Source organism: Oculina patagonica, chromosome 3 (assembly GCF_052425735.1).
Source record: "Oculina patagonica isolate OP01 chromosome 3, crgOcupat, whole genome shotgun sequence".
NCBI classification, from domain to species: domain Eukaryota; kingdom Metazoa; phylum Cnidaria; class Anthozoa; order Scleractinia; family Oculinidae; genus Oculina; species Oculina patagonica.
Window position 1 is genome coordinate 19,930,873 of NC_135760.1, and position 22,097 is coordinate 19,952,969.

A 22,097-nucleotide genomic window follows, 5' to 3' on the forward strand; every position below is an offset into this window, starting at 1 on the left:
ATCTTGAAGCTGGTAATGTATGCGTGACGTCAAAGAGCTCAGCCTGAAGTTTGGCGGGAAAATTTTTATTGTCAAAACTCCTTGTTTTTTGTATTTTGGGGAGCTCTGTTTGAGCAAAACGGAGCTGCAAAAACAGGCATTTTGACAAACAAAAGCCAATACGAAGAAACAAGGAGTTTCGAGTATTAAAAGTTTCCCGCCAAACTTCAGGCTGAGCTTTTTGACGTCATGCATACATTACCAGCTCCAAGATGGTGGCGTTCATGTGTCGAGTTTTGGGAAAGATTTCGTAGGGTTGTAGCACACGTTGGAGGCTGAAAGTTTGGTGAATAACATATCTTTGTATAAACTTTTTATTGGCGTAAAGAAAATAAATGGCCATTCTGGAGTGAACTTCTCCTTTAACTACAATGATATTAACAACCACAAAGATTTGTATGAACAGTCTCCTGTATTCAACCGTTAATTTGCATAAGGACGTAAATACAGCTTGGCGGGAGAAATTCAATACACAAATTCGTAGACCCTCGACATCTTGCTGCAGTAGTCTGAATGACAAAATTATATTCAAACATTGGAAAACAACCCTCGACAGTCGCGGACTTTCGTTTCCATGTAAAAATATATTTTACCACCATTTACGTTGTTGTAGCCTGACTGCAAAGCAGTTACGCTTATTATTAAATTCCTGGCTGAATTATTTAACACAAATTTTGTGAAACAATCAATCAACCATACAAATGTGAAATCGAGCTGGTTTCTTTCAAGCATAGGTGAAGATATAAATAAATGCAAATATACATAAATTTTCACAGACAATCTTCCCAAAAAGGAAATGTATTTCTGTGTGTTTAAGCTATTTTAAGTCGTTTTGCCGAGGCAAGAAAAGATAAGCTTAAATTGAACCCTGGTGTGAAAAATTCCGCTGCGGTGGAAAATGATCAAATGAACAATTTGTGGTGTCAGCCACAGATGAGTAAACTTAAATCTGTATTCTTAGAATCAATGAAAAATATAACACCTTGTGAATGAAAACACTTCGGCATTAGAGAAAAGCATCCATTACAGGTGAGAATGTCAAGGAAACAAGTTGACAAACGTATTTTCATGCTACAAACACAACATACACAAGATTGGACATGAAGCTCGTCTGAGCACAAGCATGTAGAAAACGGTGGTTTTAACCCAAGCAAGCTTACCTGATTTCGAAATCGCCGTAACACGAGCTTAACCCAGTCATCGGACTTATTTTCCCGTTGCATGATTCACAATTATGTATCGGATTTTCTCAGCAATCAAGATTACCCTCCACATTGTTCGAAATCGTTCAAACCGCGGTCGTATTTTGTCTGGTGTGTGAAGATAATGTACGACCGGAAATACGTAACGATTATCCCTTTCCAAATATGGGCATGGGCGCGTTTAGCTAACAAGGACAACTTCCGTCAGGATATTTACCCAGGAAAATTTCACAACAACGAGCGCCGCTAAAAATGAACAAAATAGAGCATGAGTTATTTAAGAGAGCATAGCTTAATCCTTTCAGAATCAAGCTCGACAAAAATCTTAATTATTATTATTATTTTTTATCAAAGGTTATGACGCCATTAGTTTGTGTTAGTTTCGAAAATCAAGAAAATTTTCCGCCAAGTTGACGCCGTTGGATATACTTTACTGTCATTGCCACCCCATGCGATAAATCATAATTTAAGAAGCGTTTATGTAATCGTTTTAGATAGCTTTACTTCCTATATTGTGTAAGTGCTAGCCTGCACACAGGAATCCCACAAGCTATGGTTTTCCTGTGGCTCGGGCGTGAGAAGGGAGGAAAAAAGACCTTTTGCCCCCGCCCTCCTCGCCTAAGTTTTAGCGGTATATTTTGTTGAATTTACCCAAATTACGCAGTCAAAGCCAGATTATCCCCGCTGTGGGCTATTCAACATGGCCTTTGTGGTATGTATGGAAAATAAATTAAAAGGTAAAAATTAGGGGAGGAGTGGAAAACGTATTTGGATCCAAATCGAGGCAGCGCGCGCGTGAAACTAATCAAGAATACGTCAAATGCTAATCATCTATGCGTCACAATGAAGCGATCAGAAAAAAGTTTTTTTTCGAGATAAGACCTGCGCTACAATGGGGAGCTGCAACTCGGTAATTTGCTCAAACCGCAGAAAAGGGAAAGACGAGCAAAATGTGGAATGTGAAGAAATAGAAGAAACACCAGTCGTTGACATCCGCATTAACTGTCCCGCAAACGCTGGTTCATGTGAATGTCCGTTGGAAACAAGACAGGACACTGGGCCTGCCGCGGTGGTATCTGCTAGCGTTGAAGTTCTTGACGTCGAGTCGGACAAGCAGTCGCTATCAAGCACATCACAGGAGACAAGTACATCGTCGTTTCTGTCTGAAGATGAATGTGATGTCGCCCATCCACAAGATCTGGCAGATTTCAGTTTGGAGGTCCGCGGCAAGACTTGTCTGCCCAGGAATGTGAAAATAACTGGACTTGGGCAGCAAAATAACGTCCATTCTCTCTCGTTAGCACCAGTGGAAAGCCCTACTTGTTCTAGCTCGAGGAATGAGCGCCAATCTAGAAATGGGGCGGGCGCGCGTGAGTGTCCTGGCACATCGGGCCACCACAGTGGACCCAGCATTTCTTTGCCACCGCCACGCCCGTCCGAATGGCAACAGGTGTACTCCAAGGTACTCAAGAAAAGAGAGAAACTGGCTGAGGAAAAACTGAAGAGAAAACCACGCCTTGAGCAAATGGTGCGCACCAAAAGCATACGACTCGTCAAGAGGATCAAAACGTCAATGGGATTAAGGGCGGCCAAAGACCCTAACAGCTGTCCTACAGATCTCGCACCGGACGAAGCCATTGCTAGAATATTTGGCGTAGACGTGGAAGACTGCCGTGACAGCAGCTCTGATTACAGCTCCAGCAGCGGCAGCGAGAGTTCAAGGGCGTCCTCTGCCGCGTCGCGCTACAGTTCAATCGCCGCGAACGAGAATCTTGAGGAAGACCTTATGGATGGTGCTAACAATGCCACCGCACGGAAGAGCGGGAGAACGTCCCGCCGATGGTTTCGATTGAGAAATAACAAGGTCGCTCCTCTCTAAGGAGACGACCAAGACTGTACGCCCTGGGGTACCAAGCCGCTTGCCTCAGGGCCACTGGACTGCAAATACTGTGCTTTAATAACTAAAATTTTAACTACTGACTATAGTTGCTGGCAGATACATGAGAACACCGTAGAATTTTAATAAGCCCCACCCTAAAAATAAGGCCTCCAAGTGCAATCCTTGAGGCATGTTCATCCCCCACACCCTCCCTCAAATAGTGATCTTCCCTGCCCCCGAAAATAAACTCCCCTCCCTTCCATGAAAAAAAGCCTCCAAAAGGCCTGTTTGAGGAAATTTGAGTACAGGGCACTAGAATGATAATCCCCCCCCCTCCCCCCGCATAAAAATAAATCCGCAAATTTCAAACGCATGCCCACCCCTAGGACACAAGAAACAAAAGCCCATTCTCAAAATAAACCGAAACTTTTTTAAAAAACTGGGGATAAAAATTTCCCTAACCCGAAGGGCACATCAAAATTTTACGGTATATCCTAGTGCTCGCGGAAGAGCTTTCGCAATACCGCGTTTCCGCGCACGCGGCAGAGAAAGAGAGAGAACGCACTAAACGTCAGGCAAACCTCCCGCGCCCTACGAAACTTTCCTTTTCTTTGTATCTAGCAAAAATAAAACGCGTCAACAATATGTATCATGTAGTCTTTATTGCGTGTTGAACATCTTATAAATCTCTGCATAATTCGAAAACTTCTTTATTTTGCTGTAATAAAAAAATCACATAAAGATGTTTCAAAGTTCATTTCACGGAATTTCTTTTTGAGCATTGGTCAATGCCACTTTCAGTTTAAACAACCGTGTTTCTCGAAACTGCTAGATTTAACTTTCCAAAATGGAAAAAAATGAGTGAAACAGAAAAGCACATGGGCAACACTTTCATTTTGACCCGTTCCTTTTTTTGCATTTGTGTATATTATTTATTTTGGGAGAATTTGACTTCAGGAGACATTTTTCTTACGGTTATCAGATGAGGTTCTAAAATCTCATGAACTGCTTACTGAACTTGTTACAAAAACAGTTAAGAGAATTCACGACCTGGTCACCACTTAAACTTCTGACTGAACGATTAATTGCCTAATGGTTTGAAGATAAGAAAAATTTCAGAAGTTGGTATTTTGTTTTGTTCCGCAATGTAGATCGTTAAATCAACGGTTTTGCATCAAGTTTTGCCTGCAGCTTGCCAGCTTCCTTTCTCATTCTCCTTGCCTCGGGCCAGTTTCCCTGCATGGTGTAGGCAATCCCTAGCACGGTCAAAGTGCGTACGACCTCTGGGTGTTCATCTCCGTGAATGTTTTTGTGTCCGTTTAGGGCCATGTCCAAAAACCGTCGAGCGGGCGTTGTTTCGCCTAACGAAAGATACGCATGTCCCAGATCGGTAAGTGTGCTGGCCACGTCACTGGTGAACCTGCGGGCTTCGACTTCATCTGGGCTGGTGGGTGCCGCTGACTGCAGGATTTGGAAGGCTCGCTCGATGTAGTCCCGACTTCTTTCCTTGAAACCTAGACTCCCGTATGTAGCACCGAGTGCGGAAAGGGTACGAGCGTAATCAAGAGGCTGCTTGTATTCACCAGACTTTCTTCTTTGCGACTCGTAAATTTGAATCGCTCTTTCTAGAAGGTCTCGGCACTTTTGCAGGTCGTCCAGCGAGCTGTAGACATCTGCTAGGCGAGTCAATGTGGACGCAACTTCCAGGCTCGATTCACCAAACAGTGGCATTTCAATCACCAGGACATCTTCCAGCAGGGCTCTACTGGATTCCAGATTCCCCAGCGAAGCGTCGATGGATGCTACGGCCGAAATGGCATGAGCACGACTTTTAGGGCCCAGGCTCTTTGACGTACTAGCGGCTAAGATGTGATCAAGGTGGGGCTTGAGTAGTCTGGCGAGAGTTCGCGTCTGGTTGTCCTGCCCACAAACCGAGGCCACCCCATTGATGGTTTTCAAAATGCGCGCCGTGTGTTGTTGGCAGTGACGAATTGCGTCCCGGGTCTTAATCTTCCTGAACTCTTCCTTGCTCTCCAACTCGTTCTCCTGCAGCAGATCACTAACATTTGGCCCGGTAAACGGTGGTAGAAGCTCACTATCTGGCGCGCCATTAGCGTTAGCAACAGCTTCCTCGTTAGAGACTTCACCAAGGGAATTACGGTATTCCTGAAGCGTCCTTTGAGCGTCAAAACTCCACAAGCGGCGGAACCACGAGCTTGCGTTGTGCTTGTCTTCAGCTCGTGCCAGATACTCTGCTTCAAGCTGGTGCATTGTTCTGGACAAGAAGAGTTGCTGGAACACTGAATGTACCAAGGGACTAATGACCACTGTCTCCACACCTAGTAACAAACAATACAATGACTGGTTAAAAGCAAAATTATGGGTTGTCGTAGAGTACCACGCAGGTCACGTATTCTGATCAAACGATTGCTTAATCAACCCCAGCCCCTTATACCAGGATCTTTGCCCTTACCAACCCCCTCCCCCAAGCAAGAGAGAGAAGACCCTGAGTAGGGTTTGGTCACATTCCTGAGGAAGAGATCACGAGTTGCTGAATAGGGACTTTAAGATACCTGGACGGCGACCTCGAGGACGGGAATCGCGGGAGGATGGCCGATGTCGACGTTCTTGGCGGGAACTCCAACGTAAGAGGCGGGAACGGAGGACGGCCGAGAGATCAATAATTCCTGAGCCCCAAAAATGCAAAGAAAAACATGGCGCTTCAGCCCAAAGTCTGGGACGAAAGCACTATTCTCATCTCAGGGTACAAATCCTGATTTTGTAGAAACACAGAAGAAAGTTCATCCGCACGCTCGCCACAGGAAGCAGACGCACGCAAATAACTTGACCTACGGTAACTTCATCAGTACCAACCAAGAAACCATAAAGGACCATCCAACAAAGTAACAGAATTAAAAATAATGCGTTTTTAAACGAAATCATACAAAAAGCACCCCGCACTGGTGGACGGCAAAACTCTACTTCTCACGCCCGACACAGCGGACGGAGCGGAAAGCAATGTGCGTGGAGCGGGCGCGCAATATAGGCACACGGAAAATTACTTCCGGTCAGCCGTCCCAAGGTCAGCCGTCCAGGTATCTTAAAGTCCCTAATATCACGCCTGGACAGTCCTAAAAACAATAATTTATCAAGTTCAGTCATAAAGCCTGCTGTTGAGGCAAGTGGCTCATCAGGCCAGAGCTTTTCCCAGTTTCTAAAGCATTAAGTGGCTAGGAGTATTGCTACTCCCCCCTGGATTGGATGCTAGTCCATTGCAGGGTTACCCTCCAGCAGTAAATTCGCCAGTACCCATTTATACACCTGGGTGGAGAGAGGCAGTATCCAACCCGGGCTGCTTGATCTGGAGTCTGGCGCACTAACCGTGTTTCCCATAAGTTTAGTTCAGTCATATGCTACAGTTAACTGCTCTGTACTTTCAGGTGGCAGGTGTGTAAGCAAGGTAAGTAGTAAACGAGTCGATGAATGAGGGAGTTAAGGGATGACTGTAAGTGCTGAGGGAGCAGAATATTAAGAGAGCAAATGAATGAATGAATGAATGGGTGAGTGAGTGAGTGATCCACAAAACAAGGTTATGTACTTACCCATAGGCTCCATTTTCACAACAGAAACCAAAGGACATGCCTTCAACATCTCGACCACTCCATCTACCATCTGTGGCATTTCAGGCAGTTCAGGATTAAGCATTGCTTTGATGGCATCCACGTTATCTTTCACTGCTGTCATAAAGGACTCCAAGTTCTTAGCCAGCTTCTTGATCGACAAAAACATTTCTTCCACTTCTTCTCCAGCCGTCTCCTCCTGTTTGGCCTCGGCGGGTTTCTGGCTTGGAAGGGCTGGTCCACTGCCAACCACTGGAGGTAAGTTGAAATCGGGTGACCTTAAATGCAGCGCAATCAATGTAATGGGAATCGGCCAATCAGGTGTGCATGTTCCAAGGAAGTCAAATGCATGGAGGAGATGAAAGTTTTCTTGGACAAGATTCTTGGTTTCCATGGTAACCATGACCTGAGTGGGACTCAAGAGAGTGTCACTGACCTTTGTATAGTTCTGTAGCTCTTGCTTCACTTCATTTAAAAAGTCAGAACTAGAGTATTCAGGATTTTTTGAAGCCTTTGACTGCATGTAATGGCCAGCACATGTCAGAGCCAGAGGGATACCATTAAGAAGTGTCACAATGTCTTTAGCGGCTGTCATCTTGTCTTGTTGTAATCCAGCTAACTTTGAAAGAAGTTGAACTCCTTCCTCAGTGCCCATTCTAAAGGAAACATGAGATACACATAAAAGAATAAGAAAATATATTGCTACCTGCATGAAATTAATTTTGAATGCATTTTTAAGACCTGAAAAAGTAAATTTTGGACTAAGCTTTTGTGCACATTTTTTTAAGAGTTGTAAGCTACATTTTCATCTCTCTCCAAGGTTGGTTAGTTAATGTCATAACAATGCTTAAAGGATGTGTAAAAAGTAACCATTAATAAAAATAAGGCCATCCTTTTTTTTTTTTTTTTTTTGGTGTCCGCCCCGCCTTTTTTTTTTTTTAAAAAAAAAAAAAAATATTTATTATGTAGGTATAGAAGATAATTATTTTTATTTTTATTTATTTTTTTTTTTTTTTTTTTTTTTTTTTTTTTTTCGCTTTTTTTTTTCTCTCTTCTTTTTTTTTTTTTTTTTTCCCTTGCCCGGCCCTTTTTTTTTTTTTTTTTTTTTTTTTTTTTTTATCCCCCACACAAACCAAAAAAAAAAAAAAAAAAAAAAAAAAAAAAAAAAAAAATAATAATATGGAAAACATTCTCTTGTAGCTTGTCATACAAAAGGGTGAAAAGCACTAAAGCATTTAAAAGGGCATTTCAAAATATCTCAAAAGACCCACCAAATGGTCACTTCATCAAAGTATTTTAAATGGTTATTGATGTTCAAGTAAAAAATTATCCCTTTTGAAGGTATGTGAAAGGGGTACCATTTTCTATCAAGGGTGCACCAAAGGGTTTTCTTTTCTGTCCCAAGTGGTATATAAAAGAGTAAAGGATTTGACCTTGGGGCAGAGCTGCTTGGTTTGAGTACCCCGTGGGGGTTCAACCTGCATCTTGTCAGTACTATCATACTTTTTTTACATGGTATGCATAAAGCAGCATGTCTTACCCTTCATTGACACTGTAAGTATTTTTCACCAGTGAATCCCTACTTGTATTCATTTCTCTAGTAACAAGAATTGTTCCATTACCCCAACTATTCTGTGAGTTGCTGGAAAACCACCGATTAAGAACCTCACTGTCATTAACGTTCTTCAAAATGAGAACCCATCCTTGGCTGTCATAAAGTTTTTCTCTGACAGCGTCAACAAAGCAATCAAGCTGTTCTTCTTTGGACAGACTGTTTAAATGCACATCCTCGCCTGCCTTTGATGTCCAATCACTCTCCAAGCAGCCAATAGAAATTGCAAATCTCTTTACATCAAAAAGAAGGCTGTCTACTGTCGACCCATTCAAAGTTCCATACAAAAGATTCCCTGGAAGAAAAATATACCTTTCCTCTTCATTTTTGGCAAGTTTTTCAGCGAATGCTCGAGCAAGCTCGGTTTTCCCAGAGCCTGGACATCCAACAATGTGTAGAACAGTTAAAGATCCACTCCTTTCCAATTGAGCATGGAGTGCAGAAAGAGCTGTCAGATCTTGTTCACGAGTATGTACGTAATGACTGGGTGCAAGGGGTAGTGATTTCACCCGCAAGCGTTTTTTCTCGTGATTTCTGTAAACATACTGATAAATTACACCTGAAATCCCAAGTGTACCAATGATCCAATACTTGAGACTCGGATTTTCTTTCCAAGATTTCGAATCCTCGTCACCTTTTTTACTATTCTTCTGTGTTTCAGCTTCAGTTGGCGTGGAAGAGAGGGAAGCTAACTGCACCCTATGCGGAATTTCTCTCAGTTTAACCCGTGTGCTCCGAAGACCAGCGCTGGCAAAGCGCAACCGATGCGCAATTTGAAAGTTTAAACAACGGGAATACATTCCAAAATTGCTCTCAGCAACCAAGTCAAACAATACCAAAGCTGTTTCTCACAATCTGCTTTGTTGTCATTGAAAATCGTCTACCCAAACACGAGCTACAACGAGAAACACACAGAACTCACAATACCCTGGCGGCCGCCATCTTTGATTAGCACGTGTCCACTGATGTCCACTTCAGGTCCACCTCCCCCTCCCCTCCCCCATCCCCCATTAAAATATTTTCTATTATAGAAAAAAGGATTTAGTTTAAAGTTACACGAGTACTACTCAGTTTTAACGCTATTTAGAAGGTTTAAAGCTACAAATACTTGAAAAAATATTTTAATGAAGAAAACGGCAACTGACATGGCCACCGTGGGACCCTTCCCCGGGCTCTTTTCTTTTTCATATCTACTTTTCCCCAGTCTCCTGCGCGCCTTCACTTCGTCCCGGAGAGGAGAAGAATACAAAATGGCTTTCACAGGGAAAACACACGCAAGGTTGAAACTTATAATTGACTGTGATGCGGGTATCGATGACGCCCAAGCTATCATGATCGCGCTTTCCCAAGAAGTAGATGTTCTAGCTATCACTTGTACCTTTGGAAATGTGGACGTTGATCAAGTTACCAAGAATGTCCTCAAGACCCTTGAAGTTTGCGGCCGAACCGACATACCCGTGTACAAGGGCGCACATCGAGCCATGATAGGTACGGTACTTAGAAAAAAAAGGAAATATCCCTATACAATTTTTTGCATACTGTTGTCGATAGTTGACATGAACGGCGGTCAAGAATAGAGAGAAAGTGGAGACGATGATAGGTCTGGTTCACTGAACTAGCTAGCGCCCGAGCTAGTGACATGACGGCAAGATCACGCAAACAAAGAAAACACCTCATTTTGTTTCATGTCACTAGTGTGAGGAACACGACAGAATAATATAGTAGAAATGCAATAACATAAATAAAACGACATATAAAGACACATATTAAGGGGAAAAACTGAGCTTTGCGCGCATTCGGTAAGAAAATTCCATTTAGCCAATGGCGAGACTGGGGTGGGAGAGGAGGGGGGGGGGAGGTGCAAGGAAAGGGTGCTGGGACCCTCACCACCCACGCTTAGTATTTAATCATTTTTCCTTGATATCTGTCCAAACTACAAACCATGAACTTGGTAAAAGATGAAAGTAGGTATTTATCTGAAAAAATACAACGTTTCTTTGGAGAAGTTGGTTTTCCAAAAATTGGCACATTTGGTTTTCCGAATATGCACCCAAAACTATGCAGGCTACCCAGGTGGCAGAACCAGAAGGATTAAAGAATAGGGGTAAATTTTGCAACATTGGATCATATCTTGCAAAAAAAAAAAAAACACCAATTGATAGGATTTACTAAGGTACAGCTAGCCTGCGAATGCAGATGCATTTCCGGAAATGCGTCTGCGTTCGCAGGCTAAGGTACAGCAGGAACTAGGAAAAAAACTGTCTTTCCCCTCCATGTAGTTTTATTGCAATAACATAAATGTATGACATAAAATTATTAAAACTTATAAAAAATTTTATTACTTTTTTACCAATATTAGGAAATACATTTGAAAAACCATCTTATCATGGTGTTGATGGCCTGGGAGATGCACCTGATTTTGACGACCCAAACATGAGCCTCCTCAAAGAAACCCATGCTGCTCAAGCCTTGGTCCAACTTGTGAAAGAAAACCCTGGCGAGATTGTCATTATAGCAATTGGCCCTTTGACCAACGTCGCTTTAGCTTCTCATTTTGATGCCGAATTTACAACAAGAGTGAAGGAAATCTTTCTAATGGGCGGCTGCATCCATGGCAAAGGAAATCACTGGGTTTCGGCAGAGTTCAATTTTGGTGCTGACCCTGAAGCAGCTCATGTAGTACTAAACCAATTCAAGTGCCCCATATCCCTTGTGTCCTGGGAAACCTGCTTGGAACATGAACTGGACTGGGAGTTTTTTGATAACTACGTAGGAGCTGGTACCAAACGATCAGAATTTTTTAAGAAGATTATGTCAAAGGTTAAAGAATATGAAGCCCAGATGAAAGGTCCTTATATAACCTGTGATCCTTACGCAATCTGTGCAGCAATACAGCCTCGTATTGTTCTGGAAGAAACATCTGTTCATGCGACAATGGAACTCAAGGAGGGTATCACGCGCGGGCAGATGGTTATCGACTGGAGAGGATTGCTCAAAAAGTCGGCTAATGTTCGATTAATCACAAAAATGGATCTAGATCTTTTTATGGAAATGATGCTGCACTCTGTTAAATAAGAGGGCAAGAATTCAGTAACACCCTTATAAAGTCCCACTCTCACTCAATAAAGTTAATCCTTCTCAATAATAATTCACAAAATGCAATATTCTTATAGAAGCTTTTTTCCCTGAAAAGAAATTTGAAAATACCCCTGACCTCTTCGAAATAAGCCCCCTCCCACTGAAAAAGAGAAAAGCAATTTCATGAGCTTAAGGGACCGTTCATTTTTTATGGGGTAGGGGGGGGGGGGCTAGTGGGATTTGACAGACAGTCACTGTTGTATATAATGACCCCCCTTCTTCATCGGAAATTTTTTCCTGCCCCCCCCCCCTCGAAATCCATTCTGGCAAGACTTTTAACTAATACAGAAGCCCCTATTACAGCACTTAAAAGTATAATTATTTTCAGTGACCCCCCCCCCTTCCTGACCATATTTTTTTGCCTGGCCCCCCCTTTGAAGCCATATTTTTTTGCATCCCCCCCCTCAAATCCCACCAGCCCCCCTTCCTCGTAGAAAATGAACGGACCCTAACGTCCTAAAGTTATTAGCCTCCACCTCCTTCCCAGCTGCACTGTTTAGTGAATTTGGTAGTGCATAAATATTGATTCCCCAGCTGATGATTTTCCTTAAATTCTCATCACCCATTTGCTTAAAAGTATATTGATAACACAAGGAGAAACTGTTCGCTGATCATTCATGGGGACTAACATATTCGCAAGATTATGAAAACAGGGACTGCTTACAGTCTACTAAAGCCAGAAAAGACAGGATTAGAAGAAACTAAATTAAAAGATTTCACAAAGTTGAAAATTACTAGAAAAACCTTTTACTAGCAGAAATTCAATTAAAGTGGGATGGAAGTGCAATGAATGTTAACTATAAAATTTTCCTGACTTAAAACACTTATTTTCACCTGTATTTTCATATCATTTACATTGATACATGATAATAATTACACGGTTTTTTATTATAAAAAAATGTACTTTATTCTCTTACACAAAGAAATGGTGTTTTATTACCTCATTAAGGCTATTTTATTTTTATTTACATATATATATAGTCCATGTGAATTATAATTATTATGAATTAATTATTACTCCGTTTACAATGCACTGAATGCAAAATTGATTATTGTAATAAAATATATTTTCAGGTAGCTTTTATAAAATTTATAATAAACAACTAAACAGTTTCTCTTCGGTGGGTCTAAATTTGTTACTAGCTGTTTGAATACCCTAAATAAAATATAAACATTTATAAACTACTTCGTGCAAAATAATCAATGATCTACATGATCATTACAACACTACACTTAGAGTATCATAGAACAAACTATGGGAAATTCTCACTGAAAGCCATAGGTACCAAAATATGGAATGAGCTACCTGATGAAGTTAAAAATTCTCAATCTTATGCTTTATTTAAAAGGAAAAATAAACTACCTACTCTTGCTCAATAAGTAAACTTAGAATTACTCAACTTGTGTTTGTAATCATTATTATTAAATAAGTCTCACTGTCTTGTAATATTTTTGCTTTTAGATAACTATAATAGAAATTGTAAAAGGGGATCCCCAAAGAAAAGTTTGAGAAAACTTGTTGGGATCTCCTGCCAATTCAATGACTGCTATGTAAAATGAGAATTGTAAGAAGCTATGGGGCAAATAAATAAATTCAATTCAAAATCAAAACTTACATTTTTAAAAACCTGTTCTTTATACACCTTACTCCTAAAAAAATAAGCATATTCCTAGAGTTTGCCATACTGTAGGATTTTAGTGCACACATCACATAACTTTACACTTTGATCGCTTGACTTTTTGTTCATATTCTTCATATGCTTTTAAATAAGACAGTGGTGGCCAGCGATGTTCAAAGACGTGTTGCCTGTTTTCTCCTTGAATAAGATCAAATTCTTCAGTTGACTCAAACACAGAGAAGTTTGTGGAAATGAAATGAAGACACCAGCCAGATAACTGCTTGGCATTGTAAGCCTGAAAAATAATATTAGTTACAATGTCTTGTGAGAGTTAGTGTAGATGAAATATTACTTTTGGTGCTGGTAATTACAGTTTTTTATCTGTAGCTCCCAACCACCAGATATGTTTTTGCCTGACTGTCAGAGAGATTGAAAGAGTGACATGTACCGGTAGATTGTTCATCAGTGCTGGCATTTAAGTGAGTGTAGCTGAATAGTATTTGATTGCTACCCCCCTCCCCCATAGGAGGTGCAGTGACCTAATGGTAAGCGCACTGGACTCCGGATCGAGCGAACCAGTTTCGAGCCTGGCCGCGGTCTCATAGTGCCTAGTCACGTCTTCACCCAGGTGTATAAATGGGTACCGCCATATTATGCTGGGGGGGACCCTGCGATGGACTAGCACCCCATCCAGGAGGAGTAGAAATCCTCCTAGTTGCTTCATATTTAACTATTTTATATAATTATGCCTGATATAAAATTGGGTTGAGTGTTTGATATTCTCGTCCCTGTTTGTTTTTGGGGGGGGGGGGGTTTTTTTTTGTTGAATGAAAAATTTTTTTTTACGATTTTCCCCCCCCTTTTTCCCCCACGCAGCAGACAGAAAAAAAAAAAAAGAGGAGAGAGGGTGTTTGATGTCATCAGTCTTCTAATTTGCATATTTTACAAAATTGTAAAGCTTAAATGACTCCTAAACTATAAATACAGACATTTGAAAACAGCAAACGATATTTTGAATCTTTCGTGGAACTCTCTATGAAAAATTCTTACTTGGCAGCATACTAAGACGAAAAGACAATTTCCTCATGTGGTCTCACCTGTGATGTTAGAAGGAGGTTTATCACCTCTCTTGTACCATCTGCTATTCTCTTCTGAATAGAGGAATCCACTTTCTTAGTGATGTACAGCTCACACAGTAAGCCTCGGCAGACAGAATCTGTCAGCTAAAATCATTATATCTACAGAGTCGCCCTCCTCTATAGGGGTGTGGTCAGTGTAAAGGTACTCCAGTAAGGCCAGGAAACTTTGGAGGGAAGCATCTTTGATCTCAATCTGCAAAATAAAGTTGTTGTTAGAAATAATGAGCCAAAGGAAGAAGACTTCTCCAGTTAACCTTATTGGGTGAGGCTCAAACTAATAAGTATTGTATTGATTTTTAAGCGATGGGTGACATCGCTTTTATGCCATCGCACGATCGTTCGTGTCTGTTTGGCCCGATCGAAAGAAGTTTACTTAAAAGAAATCGCCGCGTAAAACACAAAAGCAAAATACTTCTGTGCAGTTAGAAGGAAAACTACAATGTAGAACGAAAGAGACTAATAATTATGATGAAATCTATTAGATTGAGAAAACAGAAATTTCTAATTCTTAAAACACAAAGGGCCGCTGGAGCAAGAGACCGTTTGACCTTTAATAAAAGCTGCTCGTGCGATCGTATGTCGTTATCCGTGATATCACACTGCAGTATAACGCAATCTTTGTTGAGACAACATAGGGAAATCTAAATAAATAATAAAAATATAAAATAAAGTATTACTGATGTTCAATTGAGCAAATCTACGAAGAAAATTATTATTTGCATCCTTGGTCTGGAATCATAACATGCATTATTTGAATCCATCAGATCCTCGGACATACTATTTTAATATACAATCACTAACATTGCTTCTTATCAGTTCATTTAAAAAAATGTAAGATGCAGTTGGAAACAGCCGACACACAGGGTCAGCTACTATTATTTACTTAAGTTTTCCAAATAGTAAGACCCCGGAAACGCCACGCCTGCATGCACGCGTGCCAGTTATTTAAATTACAACTACAATAATATTAAAGTGCACCCCAAATTTTTTTTGCTCAAGTAAAAAACTATTTTGCTAAGTATTTCTGCGCAAACATTTTTTGAATTTGCTTCATCTTCTATGGAAATTAATCTGAAATAACGTTTCTTTCAAGTTTCTTTCATTTGCAAACCTTAAGTTCGGTATTATTTTTAGGTTTTGAAGGGACATCGATCTCTGTTTTGAGACAGACGTTGTGTTATCTGATCATCTTTCAGCGGCGACCAAACTTAAGTTTTGTGTTTAATAAAAGATTTAGAAAATTACTGCAGTGCTTCAGAAAAACGCAAACGAGTAGTTTCATTAATAGAAAAAAAAAGAATGAAGAAAGAGGGTAGAAAGCATTACGAATTCAGTTCTTGGAAGGAACCATGTGGTTTTCAGAGTTTTGTAAACGATATATATTCTAGTCTCCTTCGCAGCTGCTATTTGGTCATCATGCAACGCTTCATGAACGCTTCGCCCCTCCCGAAAAACCGCTTTTCTGCACCAAAAAACACCACATTGAGAAGTTCATATGTTGTCAAGGTCTTCATTAGCAAGGTCTTCATTAGCAAGTTCCTACTATTTGTCTAGGTTTACTGGGCATTTTGTTTATTTGTTTGCATTAAAGTCTTGACCTTGTAACATCACGTCTTACATTCCTAGTTTTATCTAGGCAGCTTTTTTTGTTCTTTATTGTATTTTATGTTTAATTTTGGCCTCTCAAACCCAGCAGTACAAACTACAGGAAGCCGGAGTTCCAATGTGTACCCAATCCCCTCCCTAATCCTTCACCCCTATGTCTGCACTTCCAGGGCCGGAGTGAATGCTGTCCTAGCGTCTTGTTGAAATATAAAGATTGAAATTTTGGATTTTGTTTTGATCATTTAGACCATAACAAGCAACATCATATAATTATTGGTCTAAAAAAGGTGTCAGATTTCTCTTATCTTGTTTCATTATTTTTTTGCAAAATTTTAAACTTGAAGAAGCTCTAAAAATGCCTTTTTAATTAAAGTTTTTAAAAAAAAATTATAAAAAATTAATGAAAAATCAGAGACACCATACTATGGTGTAATGCTTTAAATGTTGAATGCCTCATAATTAAAAGGGTGGAAGACAGTTTTATTTAACAAGGAAAGAGATATCTTCAAAATGGATTTGAATTTATTTTTTGCTTTTAGAGAGGAAGTCTCCAATTCTAAGTTTGCCTCTAATCCAAATTAACATGAAAAGTTTACCTCTGTATCCAAGTCACTCTCTTTAAATGCCCCACCCAACATGGATGCCATGACCTCTGACCTTGCTTTCAATATCACCTTGTGCGCATACACAGTGGTTCCCGCCACACGGAACTTGACATCAGCCAGTAATGGCTTGTTGAGAAATAACTTCTTTGCCTCTTGCCCTGTGTTGTCATTAAGCCAGCCACCAATACTCAGGTTCAGAAATGAATCCCCTTCAAGTAAATTTGTGCAGATAACAGACAACTTGGCCAACTGAAATTTCTCAGCAACAACTTGAATTTCTTTCACAAAATTTTGGTCTTCATCCTCTGAAATGTCAGGCAACCCAGTATAGAGAAAAGCCAAAACCTCCTTGAAAACACCTTTGGAAATGCTTTCATGTAATGTTATTACTGTTTTCCCTTTGCTTTGAGCCCTTTGGTGGATTTGGGCAATTACTTAATTCCTTTTCACAAACCCAGGTAATATCTTCAAAGAGGGAACTATAAACTTCATGGCTTGGAGTTCTGCTGAGGAAAATTTTCTTGAAAATGGACGATGCAGCAACAAGGACAGTTTGATGTGCTTCCACAGACTGACCATCAGAGAACAGAAATCTGACATCTGCACTGTTAGCGTCCGACATCATAGAATGCCAGTCACTTGCAAATGTTGAAGTGAGGACTTCTATATCAGGTGCCAAACCTGCAAAATGGAACTTATGTTATATCACATGTGCCGGCAGGTTGTCTGTAGGGCAGGCTAGAATTAAAGGGTTTTTTTCGGAGCCCTAAGTCTTAAGACACACTTTGTTTTACAGTTTGAGTTTTATTTTAGCTTAAACTCTTCGCCTATAGATGAGTGTGGGGATGGTGCCTGAGACAATGTGGGAGCTGCCAGCAAGCGTGAATGGTAACCATGACAACTCTGGTAGCAGCAACCACCAGGCACCGTCACACTGAGAGAAAAAACTCAGTGAAAGGCAAAGCTAAACACTTACCGGTACCTACCTATGGGAAAGGGTGGGTGGGAACGAAAACGGCGAAAAGACAGAACTTGCTCGAAAGACAACACAAGCGAAATGGCTTGACCTACATGGGAGAGCTGTAAATTTACTGAAACCCCTGAATAAACCCTGAGGCTGCCCCAACTTCAGGGGAGCAACCGCTGGCCAGCAAATATTGTCTTGAGTTTAACCTTGCCTAAATTTCAGTTAGCCACATCACATCTCATTGTTCTTGTATAAATAACCCTTATGTGACTTACATGCATGTTCAGGATAATAATTATTAATAATCCTGAAAAATAAACTACTGACTAATATGACTAATTCATCATGATAATAACTATAAATATGTTTATTATATACCTCCAGGTGGGAGTATCGGAGGAAGTGGCCCATCCTCAACTAAAGGTGAATTTTTGCTCCTCCTTTTAAAGGACGACTTTAATAATTTTGATCTCAAGTCTTTTTTCTGGTTAATGAAATTAACAGCCACTTCAGCAGCTTTATTAAGGGCTGCCTGCACTCCATTATTAGTCAGCGAGCTGCATTCTGCATATGAAAAGCCAAGAGATTTGGCAAGAGCGTTTTCTTCTCTTGTTGTTACAACGGTGGTGTCATCGGATGCATTGCTGTTAAAGAGAAGAAACAAATCATTCCATGTTTCTTTATGTTTAGGACAAATTTCCACCCCTCTTGGAAAAGCATCAAGGTGGTAGGGGACAGGAGGGTGGGTGCCCAGGAGAAAAGGATTGGGAGGCAGGAGAAGAGAGGGCAGGAAGGAGGATTCGCAAATATATTACTGGTATAGGAGGAGGCAGCCACTACAGAAAGGGGAGGGAAGGGGGAGTAAAAGGGAAGGTAAGGGAGTCAGGAGGTTCAGACACCCTGTCCTTCCCCCTTCCCCTCCCACCATTTAGATTCAGATAACTTGTTTAAACACAGTTTAAACAAAAACCTTCAGTATATAATGTAAAAATAAATAAAATGAAGATCTAATCTACCTAACTAAACTAAATAGCTTCATTAGAAGATCAAATGAAATGGAGGGGAAATTGATAAGACTGTAATTAGGAGTTGAAGAAGAGTAGGCTGCAGAGTAAAATGTAACCTAGCAGGAACTACCTTATTCTTACTTATTTTCGCGCTTACTTAATTTCGAGTATTAATTTTAATCGAGTATTAAATTTAGGGGGGCCCAAATTTGGAACAAATTACCTAAGGAACTTAAAGTATTAAAAACATATAGCCTATTTAAAAAATCATCAAAATTTTATAGAAATTTATATCCATCTGCTATATTTTTGTTATTTTTTAACATATGGGGATCTTTTTAGAAAAGCTTAGTAGAGCTTGCTAAGATCTCCAGTCATTATATATTAATATTTTTAGCAGATATATGACATTTTTGTAAATTAGAAATATAATGGACGAAAAAAGTATATAATTTTCGTGATTGCAAGAAACATAAGAGCAAAAGTGTATTAAATTTCGCAATTTTAATTTGTCAGTGTTTTATGAACAGTCATCAAAGTCTAAAAAACTACTGGAAGTATACAAAGGTCTGGTTATGTAGCTACAAGGGGCATGCAAACAGAAACTTTGGTGACTGTACTAACTAAGGTTACGTCCGATTTACAAGCTGAAGAAAACAGTTACCCGGTAGCAAGGGTGCTAGTTGAAAACAAGACGGAAAAGATAGATACAGTCGAAGCTCTCGTTAGCGGACACCCACGGGACGCGAAAAAAGTGTCCGTAACTGGAGCTGGCCGCTTACCAGAATGGTTCTCGTAAGCGGCCACTAGAGGTTTAGGGGAAAGATGGCCGCTTACGGGAGCCTGCCCAGCTAATATAATGCTAATATGCATGTAAGGGTGTTTCGAAATGTAACCGGACGTGGATGTCGACAAAACAAACACTGAAATATGGTACTGTAATTACTGTACAATTATTGTGACGAACGGCGATGTGAAGTTGATTGATAAAAACAAGATACAGAGGTTGTTTTAAATAGGATTTTCTTTGGGGTGTCCGCTTACGGGAGCTTAAAAACAAAGAAAAAGTCTAAGTCGTAATCTCTGAAAGTGTCCGCGGCCGCTTACGGGAATGTCCGCTTGCGAGAATGTAAAAATACAGAGTTTGTATGGGAGTTAAAACGGGGTTTCAAACAAGGCGGCCGTAGGTAGAGCTGTCCGCTTACGAGAGTGTCCGTTAAGAGAGCTTCGACTGTAGTTGCAGAACTTTCCAAACATTTTTAATTAAAAATTCTATTGTTTTGTTTTATAATATGGTATTAATTTTCGCATGCTTAAACTAATTGCACAATGTTTTTTGCGCACATATTAAATTTCGCGATTATTTTAAAACTGTGAAATTGGTAAGAATAAGTAAGAATAAGGTAGATGAGTATGATTTCCCTACTAGTGAGGAAAATTGTAAGCTTGTCTCCTTCTTTTTTACAGTCTACAATCACCAGGTCAACACCTCCTTGGAGTCCTCCTTAGGGTCCGTTCAATTTTTAATCGTATCTATTACAAAATTCTTGATTTTCATTGGTTCTGCACATGCCTATTTGTGGCGTAATCGGTGCGCGATACCTGTAATTGGACACCAGTCCATTCGCGTGTCAATCACGCGCATTTGAATGGGCTTTTTTGCTGTTTTCCTACTTTTTGTACAAGCAATTGAATTTACCTTTTGCTTTTTCTCACAAAAAAGGTTCAAAACCTCAAATTTTGTTATTGATACGATTAATTAGTAATTGGACCTCGTGTCGTGCAATTCAGAGACTAATCGTGCTCGTAATTTCAAATCAGCCTCGATCTGCGCGCTCGACCAGTTTTGAAATTACTTGCTCGATTACTCCATGAATTGTACTCGACTTGGTCCAATTCCTATTACATATCACCCCCCCCCCCCCCACACACACACACACACACACACACTGCTGTTGACGAGGTAAGTCTAATCCCCCCCACTTCAAAGAAAAAAAGATCAAAGTGTCAAATGAATGTGGATACAGAAATTCGTGCTTTCTAGAAATTCGTGAGGGTAAATCAATTTCTTCAACTTACAAGTGTTTGCTCAGATCAGTTTTGGTCGCCAACAGAAGTACCGGTGCGTCTGGTCCAAAGCGACGGATTTCTGGGATCCATTTCTCAGTCACGTTTTCAAATGAGCTGCGATTTGACACGTCGAAGCATACAACAAATGTATCTGTTTGGGAATACGAAAGTGGCCTTAGTCGGTGATAGTCTTCTGGGCCTCTTCCTCTTGTATCCCAAAGATAAACTGAACACGGCGTTCCATCATTTAAGACACGATCCTCGGTGTAATTATCGAAAATTGTTGGAACGTACTCCTCTGGAAATTGGCCAGTTGTAGCGGAAATGAGAAAACATGTTTTCCCTGTGCCTGCGTCGCCCACGAATACAAGCTTTACATTTCGCATTTTTTTTGTTAAACTAGCCTTGCAGTCTGAGTCAAGAAAACTGCAGATCTGCAACAGTCGTAGTAGCTAAGTTCTCGTCTTTCTTTTCCTTGCGAACGAAGCACTTCCCGCCTCCATTTTACAACCATCACAGTTTTATATGCGCTACACGTCCTAAAATAGCTGACCAATCAATGCAAAGAAACAGCTTTGATATGATGACGTCATCCCCACCTTCCCTCTGTCACGCAAGCGAAGAGCCAGGGCCAGAAGCCCAGGCTGCCCAGAACTGGAAGAACTGGAATACAGTCAACTCTCTCTAAAACGGACACCGTCAGTACCGGCTCCAACTGTCCGTCTTGGAGAGGTTTTCCGTCTTAGGGAGTTTAGTTACAGTAAAATAACTGAAAAACGGCAGGGACGGGACCAACACCAGGTGTCCGTCTTAAAGAGGTGTCCATCTTAGTCTTAGTCTTATAGAGGTGTCCGTTAAGAGAGAGTTGACTGAATAAAGGAGCGCTGGAAATAGGGACAAGTACTCCCGTAGATATTTAGGATTGCATTGGGAGGATCGGAGCGCGGTCACTTGCGCTGAGCGCTAAAACACGAGCGTGAACTGGACTCGCGTCGCCTGTTCTGCAGGCCAATCAATCTCAAGATTTCTATCAATTGCAAAAGCCAATAAAAATGTCTAAATGCATAACGCAGAGGCCAATCTATTTAACAAAAAAGTTTGGTAAAAATGGTTTATTTAGAGCTTTTTTTTGTGATTTCGGCAATTTTACTTACGCACGCTCCCAATTCAAGGCAGGATACTCCATAATGCGCAAAACGTGCGCACAATCTGATTGGCTAATAAATCAATTCTAGCGATATTTTGTGTTTCATAAATCAGCCATCGGGTTATTGCAGTTGGGCAGCTTGCTCTTGGTTTCTACTGATAGCCAATACAAAACCTTCAGCTTGCCGTCTAATATTTAGTTAGACCATGCTTGCGTAGCTAAATAGATTGCAGGTTTGCCTGATGGTCGGTCAAAGGGTTATGCTAATTTTAAAGGATAGGTGTGTGTGACTGATGACCTTTTACGGCACATACATAAATAGCTTGCATATGGTAGTACCGTCTTCGAGACATTATTCCGGCAATGGTGATGAGGAGAGTGGAAGAGTACAGTATTACAGCATTTTATTATGTCTAGCTTTGCATGCAACCCTTAAAGATACCTTGAT

At 40.6% G+C, this 22,097-nt stretch overlaps 3 protein-coding genes and 1 pseudogene across 4 annotated transcripts in view; 1 reads left to right on the top strand and 3 right to left on the bottom strand.

Moving 5' to 3' along the window:
* The window catches only part of LOC144645254 (neurofibromin-like), an 81,663-nt gene extending 80,315 nt beyond the window's left edge, over window positions 1–1,348 (bottom strand). The window contains exon 1 of the mRNA XM_078504741.1: window positions 1,200–1,348. Within this exon, the coding sequence (XP_078360867.1) occupies window positions 1,200–1,262 (63 nt within the window). The 5' untranslated portion in view covers window positions 1,263–1,348. The remainder of the gene's footprint in view (window positions 1–1,199) is intronic.
* A 2,417-nt stretch (window positions 1,349–3,765) lies between these two features.
* LOC144645290 (uncharacterized) lies at window positions 3,766–9,295 on the bottom strand. Its single transcript, XM_078504808.1, has 3 exons — window positions 8,281–9,295; window positions 6,723–7,396; window positions 3,766–5,459 (listed from the first exon to the last, which is right to left on the bottom strand). The coding sequence occupies exons 1-3, from the start codon at window positions 9,150–9,152 to the stop codon at window positions 4,276–4,278; spliced, it is 2,730 nt and encodes a 909-aa protein (XP_078360934.1). The 5' UTR covers window positions 9,153–9,295; the 3' UTR covers window positions 3,766–4,275.
* Window positions 9,296–9,588: 293 nt separating this feature from the next.
* Window positions 9,589–13,084, top strand: LOC144647039 (uncharacterized). The gene is made up of 2 exons (XM_078506782.1): window positions 9,589–9,840; window positions 10,712–13,084. Exons 1-2 carry the CDS (start codon window positions 9,603–9,605, stop codon window positions 11,425–11,427), a joined length of 954 nt encoding a protein of 317 aa, XP_078362908.1. The 5' UTR covers window positions 9,589–9,602; the 3' UTR covers window positions 11,428–13,084.
* A 33-nt stretch (window positions 13,085–13,117) lies between these two features.
* LOC144645324 (rho-related protein racA-like) lies at window positions 13,118–21,027 on the bottom strand (annotated as a pseudogene). The gene is made up of 5 exons (XR_013569260.1): window positions 20,512–21,027; window positions 17,804–18,069; window positions 16,450–17,139; window positions 14,207–14,441; window positions 13,118–13,404 (listed from the first exon to the last, which is right to left on the bottom strand). The product of XR_013569260.1 is annotated as a rho-related protein racA-like (transcript).
* Between the last annotated feature and the right edge of the window lie 1,070 nt (window positions 21,028–22,097).

Bases quoted from the DNA above. Each gene is read 5' to 3' on its own strand.
- LOC144645290 (XM_078504808.1), bottom strand. From the start codon at position 9,152: ATGTATTCCCGTTGTTTAAACTTTCAAATTGCGCATCGGTTGCGCTTT. The intron at 7,397-8,280 runs GTAAGACATGCT...TGTTTCCTTTAG, and splicing joins ACTTACAGTGTCAATGAAGG to AATGGGCACTGAGGAAGGAG. The intron at 5,460-6,722 runs GTAAGTACATAA...GTTTGTTACTAG, and splicing joins TGTGAAAATGGAGCCTATGG to GTGTGGAGACAGTGGTCATT.
- LOC144647039 (XM_078506782.1), top strand. From the start codon at position 9,603: ATGGCTTTCACAGGGAAAACACACGCAAGGTTGAAACTTATAATTGAC. The intron at 9,841-10,711 runs GTACGGTACTTA...TACCAATATTAG, and splicing joins CGCACATCGAGCCATGATAG to GAAATACATTTGAAAAACCA.